Source organism: Sceloporus occidentalis, unplaced genomic scaffold, assembly GCF_023333645.1.
Source record: "Sceloporus occidentalis isolate IW3139 unplaced genomic scaffold, rSceOcc1.0.p SCAF_1, whole genome shotgun sequence".
NCBI lineage: Eukaryota > Metazoa > Chordata > Lepidosauria > Squamata > Phrynosomatidae > Sceloporus > Sceloporus occidentalis.
In genome coordinates, this window is record NW_028316981.1 from 214,511,135 (window position 1) to 214,520,843 (window position 9,709).

At 40.8% G+C, this 9,709-nt stretch overlaps 1 protein-coding gene across 1 annotated transcript; it reads right to left on the reverse strand.

The window, feature by feature from the left end:
• Nucleotides 1–781: 781 nt before the first annotated feature.
• On the reverse strand, nt 782–8,915 carry LOC149323371 (leptin receptor overlapping transcript-like 1). Its single transcript, XM_089488851.1, has 4 exons — nt 8,803–8,915; nt 6,847–6,922; nt 5,899–6,085; nt 782–3,564 (listed from the first exon to the last, which is right to left on the reverse strand). The coding sequence occupies exons 1-4, from the start codon at nt 8,816–8,818 to the stop codon at nt 3,448–3,450; spliced, it is 396 nt and encodes a 131-aa protein (XP_089344977.1). The 5' UTR covers nt 8,819–8,915; the 3' UTR covers nt 782–3,447.
• Nucleotides 8,916–9,709: the final 794 nt, after the last annotated feature.

Here is a 9,709-nt window from a genome sequence, read left to right on the forward strand (position 1 = left end):
CAGAGGCGATTCTTTGCATGAGGCTGTAAGAAATAAAACTGATGATCAAGATGATGATGAAGAGGTTTCCAGATTCAGTTCCTGCAATTGCTCAGAGCTGGGAGGGATCTGAGAGAAATCAGAGACCTGCTGCCAGTTATCTTAGAAATGCTAACCAAAACAGACCAGTGGTCTGACTCTGCAAAAGGCAATGTTGTGGGTATGTTGTGCATGCCTTCAAGCCCCCTGTTGGCATATGGTTACCCCATGAAGTTCATAGGGTTTTCTTTGGAAAGGAATATTCAGTAGTGGTTTCCCTTGTTTAGTTTCCAAGATGAGACGAGATCTGGTGGCTTTAGAGTATTTAGGCCTCTTATATATCTGTGGAGTAATCCTGTTTGTACATATAAATGATGACAGCAAAAAGAGAAAGGCAGTGAAAGAAACCACTCAGCTAGAGAAAGAAACCATTCAGAGCTGCCAAATTTTGCCTGTCTTCTCTGTCCAACTCTGTGCAACCATGGAAGAAGTGTGACCCCACAGTCACAAAGCACCAGGATACTCCCCTGCATATTTTTAAACAAAATAAACCAGGAGGCCGGCCTTCATTGGAGAACACACAATTGTCACATTGCAGAAGTAGGCCTCAACAGTGGGAATAACCCTCTGCTCTGTGTTATAAGGGGGAAACAGATCTTCAAACACAGAGAGCTACTTCACACGTTGTTTGAAATGAAGTAAGATGTCTATCTCATTATTAAGATCCTCCTTAAAAAGATCTTCATTAAAGAGCAAAACAATGTGGTATTTAATTTTTTTATTATTTTTTCATCAAAATTTATCTTTTGTAGAAGGATGACAATGTTTCTCAGTGCATATAACATGAAAAAAGACATACCTCTTAAACCTCTAATCTGATAATCAAAGACAGCATTATATGTAAAACTCAATGAGATTGCCACAACAATGCTGTCCACACAATTAATATGCAGAAAATACACTACTATGAAATATAATAGAATTGGCACTCAACTGAAGAGTAGCCAGTCATTTCACAAAGAAGAGCAAGTACAGGGAAGAAGAGAACCCATTTTGCTATAATACATGAATTGGAGGGTCACAAAATGAGTTCACATTTATATATAGCAAAGACTACTCCACTGTCAGTGCACGGAATTTTCAAAATAATGTCAAGAGATTTAAGAGAATCAGTCTCAGTGTAATGCAGTAAGCATTTTGTTGCCAAATCCCAAAGACAGACCTGGAAAATGTTCAGATATTTAAAACTTAGATGGGGATACACATAAATGCCACTAGTTCTTCAAACTCCACTCGTACGTCTCCATCTTCAGCTCCTGAGTCTTGGAATGGGGATGCGGAATTATTTCTGCAGTTACAATATGGAAGTAACTGTCATGATCACTAGGCTACAGGATTTATTTTGTATTTCAAGTTAGAACAATATTTAAAACAAAATACACATAAACCCTGTATCACCTATGCATCTGTATCCTGAAGCACTAATAGCTACAACCTATTAAATAACTTCTTTATTTTATGATGTCTACAAGTGCAAGATGTAATCTAGTCCCTTTCACCAATCTGGAGTTTCCCCAGTGAAAAGGAAGACCAGCTCCCTTCCCAGCTGCTCTCCGCAGATCCCATATGAGCAATACACCAGGTAAAAGGAGATGTTATGTAACAGGAGATCTCTACATACTACTACTACATCCAACTACATAGTTGTCTTCAGCTCTGCAAGATGCCAGGGATGTTAAAGATGGCTAGATAGGTATATGGGTGTTCTGTAGAGTATGCATACCCATGGGCCTGCCACAAGAGGGCAGTGAGTGGAGAAGACTAGATATGTGCCTCGAGAGAGGATGGATCATACCATGTTCAGAAACTGAGTTTCAAAAAGGAATAAGTTCAGGTGACTGAATTAAGCAATTGACAATAGCCAGCTTGCATGAATACAGAGAGGCATATAAAGATCTTGCTAAGGAGTCACCAGCAAAGCACCACTCCAAAAGAATTATGTCTACAAAATATGGTAATTTATGGTTAATGGAACAGACAATTAAGAGGTATGCAACAAATATTAAATATTGCAGGTTACATGTGATATTCTAACAGAACTACAGTTGTGATCTAACAATACATTAATGCATAAACTGAAACATTGGCAGAATTGCTATAAAATCTTCACAGTCAAAGATTTGCCAGGTTGCCAAGCTTCGACTGTCTATTAATACAGTAATCAATTTCTCTGGTATGTTATTAACTACAGCAAAAGTTTTAATCTTCATTTCAAAAGCCTTTTTATACCATGTATAAAATAAATTAAAAAGGGAAGTAAAAATTCTCCATGTATAGTTTGCCAACATAGTGGGTGCAATCCACTGGAAAGTTCTCCTGTGCAAGTCACAGGAACAAAAAGTGAGCTGGGCAAGAGCACTTACATTTCTTCCCTTGTAACTTTTGCAGGAAAACCTGCTGGCTTGTGCCCACAATCAGTAGTTCCTTACGTGTTCCATCAACCTCCCCTAACATAACAGAAATGACACAGAAGATCGAAGCATACAATACATATAAATAGGAAGATTTCAAAATGTTTTTGTTTAAAAAGTGGCATTTAAACATCAGCTCTCTTCCTTGTCCCACTGAGAGATCAGACCCGCCTCCACACTATTTAGAGCATCAACAAATAAAAACTTGCAAGATATTTGTATAAGGAGTACAAATGTTCAAAATAATTAAAACTCGGGAATCCCATTATTGTCAAAAGCTATCATTCCCTTACCAATGACATAATATTTTCACCTGTGCAGAGGATTAAGTAACAGACTATTCATCCGCTGGATACTATTCTTTTCAGCTTTTTACACCTCACTACCAAACTCCTGCGACCATGTACACATTTGCTAATTAAGGACACAATTCAGCTCTTTTAAGTCCCATTTCAGAAAAATGAGTGCTGAACACACTCGGTTTAATTCTTCTACTGAGATCAACAGCATATGCACAATTCTATGCATATTTACTTGGGAATAAGCCCCATTTGAACTCAGTGGGACTTAGTACCAAATACACATGCCTTTGATCAGATTGTGTCCTCAGGCAGTTGTCAATCTGGTGACACAATTGTACATAACAGCTTAAAAGTTTTTGTTTAAACACAGTTATAATGTTCTCTAAAGAAGAAACACATTTAAACATTACATTTAAGTGTTCTGGTTCCCACTTCAAAATAAAACATTAAAATAAAACAGCATCAACAATTTAAAACATTTAAATCAAGCAAAATGCTAACATTGTATGTAATAGGAGAGGAAAAGTGACTACAGAGTGTCCTACACCTAGGGTCCCTCTGTGGAAACAGTACATTCACTTTATTGCCTGTTCCTTCTGTTGTATGGATGGCCATTGAATGACTTAAGATGTCGATAGTTCTCTTTCTAACTCATTTCACCACTGCTGCCAGCTGAAGTCATCATTGCTGCCAAAAACCAAGAAAAACCCTAGGATGGTGGCAAATATGACTGTATTTCCTGTGAGGACAAGTGCACAGGCTCCCCAATAAATCTGTAGACAGGGAAAAGAAAAGTTACATATACAAATAAACAAACACATAGACACGAGTTAACATGCCCACAACCTGCATTCAACAGAATTGCTTTGCAGATAGAGGAAACACCATTTGCACAAACACAAATTATACTGGATGCAACCCACTTTAACTGATTTTTAAAAATATGCTGAGCCTCCTGTTTCTTCTGAGGACCTCAGATACTCCCATGCAGCTAGATCCTTTTCAAGGCCAGATTCCCTAAACAGTTGTACATGTCTTCACACTACTCTCTGGGCCATTTATCTGCTACCTGCTAGTAAGAACCCTGGTGGCGCAGTGATTAAATGCCTGTACTGCAGCCACTCACTCACAAACCATAAGGTTGCAAGTTCAATACTAACCAAGGGCTGAGGCTTGACTCAGGCCTGCATCCTTCCAAAGTTGCTAAAATGAGTACCCAGCTTGTTGGGGCAATTAGCTTACAGTTCTAAACTGCTTAGGGACTGCTTAGGCAGTATGATGCAGTATATAAATGAAGCTGCTATTGCTATCTAATTCATTACAGAAGAATTAGGCTAGCATTTTTCAACTGCCAAAATATCAGATCCCTCTTGGTTATATAGCACAGGGTCTAAATGTCCAAAACTTGGTTCATGTAATGAAGACAGCATCTGAGTAACTCTTTTTCAGTATTCAACTGAGTTTCACATTCTCACATCATGAATCTTCACAATCACTCTATGATGAAACTGCATTAGCTTTGTCACTACTCCTACTCACACTACATTGCTGACTGGGCAGGGGGCAAGCCAAGACTAAGAGAACAATGGCTTACTGAAGACGAATTGGTACATTGAAACAGAACTTTCTGGCTCAAAACACTCTCATAGCTTTTAGGGGAAGCATTTAAGAGCACCATAGGGAGTTGCAGTACCACAGAAGGCTCTAGAAACTCCTAAGTGGCACAAAAATATCTGTATGTTGCCCTTGGGAACCTGGTCCCAAGTTCTCTGTTTGAACAAGTCCTATCTATACATAAACTACTCGGGGTAAAGATGTTGTAGCACCTTTGAGACTAACTGAAAAAGGAAATTGGCAGCAAGAGCTGTCATAGACTTAAGTCTACATCCTCAGATGCATTTGGTGCAGTAGAAAACCAGGGACAGACCTAAATATACCATTAGGAGCCCTGGTGGTGCAGGGGTTAAATGCCTGTTCTGCAGCCACTCACTCACAAACCATAAGGTTGTGAGTTCAATACCAGCAAAAGGGCTCAGGCTCGATTCAGGCCTGCATCCTTCTGAGGTTGCTAAAATGAGTACCCAGATTGTTGGGAGCAATTAGCTTACTTTGTAAACCACTTAGGGAGTGCTTAAGTGCACTGATAAGCGGTATAGAAATGTACCTGCTATTGCTATTAGTGTGTGAGAATGTGGCTTTCCACTCCATCAAATGCATCTGAGAAAGTAGACTTAAGTCTACAAAAGCTCATGCTGCCAATTTCTTTCTTTCAGTTAGCCTCAAAGGTGCTACAAGATCTTTTTAGATACTGATTTTACAAACTATCACAGCTATATCTTTGAATTCTATTCAGGGCAAGCCTCCCAACTAACTCCCAGATATGAGAGTGCAGCTTTAATCAATATCATCCTGGCCTGCTGCATTTTCCAATGGTAAAACAATACCACCTTTCGTGTTTTCCAAAACACTTTGTGTAATGATCTTTTCAACTACTTTGTAGGCTATATTAGTATTTCCATATTATAGAATGACTTATTGTGAGTATCCTAAAGTTATCTAAGGAGTTCATGGTCAAAATGGAATAGAAACCTGACAGTTCATGCTTAGCCACTATTTTAAAACCACTCTGAACATACTGAGAGTTTCAGCCCATGCAAAAAACAAAATCTTGTTAGCTTTTGCTCAATCCTTATGGCAGATAACCATGTCTTTTATGCTGGAAACTACTATGCCAACATGGTTGATTCTGCAAAGATTAACTGTGGTCATGTAACCTTTGCCATATCGGATCAGGCTCTGGGAAGCACATTGTATATAGAATCAGCCACTGTGAAAGAAGTGCTCAAAGCTGAGATGTATATTGGCTCCCCATGAGAATGAAGAGAATTTGCTGAGACCTTCTGCAATGACTCAAAAGACTGCAGATGACAGTGTCTGTTCACATGGATATGTCCTTCCCACACTGACAAATAACGTGGAGTCAGCACTATGACTTTTTAAAACCAACCAGTGCCTTTTTACTTCCTGTTTATGTAAATGTGGAATGTCTCATTTAAATACTGTAAATATGCATTTAGACTATTTACTATAAAGAAAGAAATACTAACCAGTTGTGCTCTGGCAAATACAATTGGAAGCCCAAATGCTGAGACAACAATGCCTGTTGTAAGAAATATGGCAAGTTCCTTGCAGGCATTACTTGTAGCATCTGTATCTTCGACTACTCTTCTTGCTATGCAGTATGGAATTGGAGAGAGGATGTAGAAGAACAGAACAAACAATGGCCAATATTGGCTAGGAGCAAAGGGGAAAAAAAGTTAATACTTTGTTTTGTGGCCATTCTTCCTCTTATAGTTCCTCCAGCTAAAATGTACTGTATTCCTGTTATGTAATTTGCATTATTTTAAACAAGATTCTCATTCATACATTTTCACCAGGAGCTACGAAAGTTAACACTGAAGATCTGTCCTGTTTTGGCTATTTGTCTAGCTCTAAATAGTGTATCCGAAATCTTCCACTATGACCATCAAAAGAAACTGAGCAGGAAAGCAGGATTCTCCCTTGAGAATATGAATGGACAGGAAGGGCAGGATACCTGCCAAAACTCTACTCTCATTGCAAGAGTTTTTCAAAATATGCTCTTTGCTGGTATATATAGCCCACAAGCTGCACAGAGACAAACTGAATGAATCTCTGTTATGTCACTCAAGATTCACTGTGCCTTAACTCCTCAGATACATAAACAGAGGAATGCAACCTTGAGAGACTCTATCACTACACTATCCAGTACAGATTATAATGAATGGAGAGCAATTTAGTAGCAATAAACCAGAACAATCTCAGCACATACTGGTAACTAAGAAGTGGAAGTGCTTCACAAAGGACAGGCGTAGCTGGTTTTGTCCCCTTTCTCCTAATCTCCAAGTGCTCTGGCCCTTGGCTACAACCAGTGTTGGTTTTGTTAATTTCATCAAATCGTTAGAAAAAGAAAGACCTTAATAAATTGAAAGTAAACTAAGACAACAGCTAACCTGTATATGTGAAAATATACATACTTGTACTGTGGAAGTGCGCAGCCAAGCATTAGGAACATTAGTCCAACAGCTCCCCCGAACGACAGGCTGATCAAAGCTACAAAAACAAACATAAACCATTATCAGTGTTCCAAAATATCTGAACATTTTGCTCCTCTGCAGGCAAGAACAATACAATAAGGCAGACAAGAGTACTGTTTCTACTCCCCTCACCCACAATCTTGAAATCCAACCACTTTTGAAATAAAAAGGAGTGGAGGGCCAGTAGTAGTGGTTTGACTATTGAACTGTGACTCTGGAGAGCAACGTTTGATTCACCCCTTGGCCATGAAACCCACTGGGTGACCCTGGGCAAGTCCCACTCTTTCAGCCTCAGAGGACAGCAATGGCAAACCTTCTTTGGGTGTCATTGGAGGGTCATTCATGCAGGCCAGCCCCTCGTCCTTCTGGCCACATGGGTACTTTGAGGTTGTTGTTTTTTTAAATGCATTTCTTTTTATCTTGCTAACTGAACTTTTTTTATGTTGGTCTGTTTCACCCCTTAGTTTTCTTCCAATTCATTAACTGCAGTCTCCGTTCTTCTTTTATTATTTTGATTGAAAAATTGATTGAAATTTTATTATTTTGTTTTCCTCGCTGTCTAAGCTGAATTTGTGGAGATCCTTCATGGTCATTACTTTTGTTTTCTTTATGTTGAGCATTAAGCCTGTGTTTGCACTTTCTTCCTTGATCTTTCTTAGTAGTTGTTGTGGGTCTTTTGAGGTTTTCTGCTAGTACTATGGAGTCATCTGCATATCTTAGACTGTTGATATTCCCTCCTCCTGTTTTCACTCCTCCTCCTTCTGTGTCCAATCCTGCTTTCCTTACAATATGTTCTGCATACAAGTTAAATAGATAGGGTGAAAGGATACAGCCTTGTCTGACCCCGTTGCCAATTGGGAACCATTCTGTTTCTTCGTGTTCTTGTTCTGACAGTAGTCTCTTGTCCTAAGTACAGATTCAAGGAAATAGGAAGAACTTCCTGACAGTAAGGGCTGTTTGACAGTGGAACACACTCCCTCAAAGTGTGATGGGGTCTCCTTCCTTGGAGGTCTTTAAGCAGAGGCTGGATGACCATCTGTCAATGGGGATGCTTTGATTGAGAGTTCCTGCATGGCAGAATAGGGTTGGACTGGCTGGCCCTTGGGGTCTCTTCCAACTCTATGATTTCCAATCAAGAGTATCAGATAGGTTAGCACTTCCATGACCTTAAGGGCGTTCCAGAGCCTTAACTCTTTTAAAGGTCCAAAACATACTGCAGAAACAATCCAGTTTGAGACCACTTTTAACTTCCCTGCGTCAGTGCTCAGGAATCCTGGGAATTGCAGCTTATTGTGGCATCAAAGCTTTTTAACAGAGAAGGCTGAATGTCTCACAAAGATACACTTCCCAGAATTCCATAGCACTCAGCCAGGGCAGTCGAAGCTGTTTCAAACTGGATTATTTCTGCTGTGTATTCTGGGTTTATGTTATCTTTCTTACAAATTCCCTTTTCCAGAGTTCCTATATCAACAAAGAGCTCATGTGTCTGTCTGCACATGGGAGGCTGGCCTCTAACCACCCCTGACAATCCAGTCTGGAGACCTCTTTAACTGCCCTGGCTCAGTGCTAGGGAATTCTGGGAACTGTAGTGTTTGTGAGACATTTAGCCTTCTCTGTCAGAGAGCTCTGGTGCCACAATAAACTACAACTCCCAGGATTCCCTAGCACTGACCCAGGGCAGTTAAAACGGTCTCAAACTGGGTGATTTCTGCAGTGTGTGTTGTGGAGCCAAAGAGTCCTGGGGAAGCAGGAGGCCTGGATGCGCATCCTCCTCCTCCTCCTCGCACCCGTTGCCATGGAAACAAAGCAGGCCCCAAACCACCGTCGCGGTACTTCGCGGTCAGAGTGGCCGAGCAGCCTCCTTCCCGCCCCTCGGAACCTCCACCGCGAGGATACCTTTGATGCCGGCCATGATGCTCCTGCTGCTGCTAATGCCGCTTGCTATTATTGTCGCACAGGCCGCTCCCAGCTAACCATAGAGTGGGAAGAAGGAGCCTAGACCGGCCCGGAAGTAGGCCCTCTGTGAGGCCACATAGCACTTCCGGCAGGCCGCAGACGACTAAGACCATAGAGCGGTGATTGCCAATCAAGATCTTTGGACTTCAGCTCCCAGAATTCCCGGCAGTTGGCCACAATGGGAGTTGACGTTCCAAAAGCTCTGCTAATAAACCGCTGCTAATAAAAGTAGAGCCCGCGCGGCCTAGTGGTTTGAGGACTAGGGTCCAAAACACATTTGCAGAAATAAGCCATTTTGAGGACACTTTAACATAACAACAACAACAACTTTATTTATATACCCCGCTTTTCTGTTACCAAACAACCAAAGCGGCTTACATCTAAACATCATTCCAATATACAATACATTGTACATATAACAGCCCTGGCTCAGTGCTAGGGGATCCTGGGAACTGTAGTTTTGTGAGGCGTTGAGCCTTCTCTGTCAGAGAGAACTCTGGTGCCACAATAAACTACAAGTCCCAGGATTCCCTAGCACTGAGCCAAGGCAGCTAAAGTGGCCTCAAACTGGATTATTTCTGCAGTGTGTTTTGGACCTAGGACTCTGGGAGGTCAGGGCCACACTGACCAGAGGTCCTCCTTTTCCCCGGACATGCCCTCCATTTCTGGTTTCTTTCTGGGAGGAATCCCAAAATGTCTGTCATTTTGGAGGATGTTCAAAAAAATGAAGAGTCTCACCAAATAAAAGCTCAAAACATTCAATATATGGCTAAGAAGCATGGGTTTATATGAGTGTTTATAGGCTTTATTTTGTAATGGCCTACATTTCAAGCTTATGTGGGGTGAC

Coding starts and splice junctions, on each gene's coding strand:
- LOC149323371 (XM_089488851.1), bottom strand. Junction 6,086..6,846: donor TGCGCACTTCCACAGTACAA/GTATGTATATTT, acceptor CTTTGCTCCTAG/CCAATATTGGCCATTGTTTG. Junction 3,565..5,898: donor TATTTGCCAGAGCACAACTG/GTTAGTATTTCT, acceptor CCCTGTCTACAG/ATTTATTGGGGAGCCTGTGC.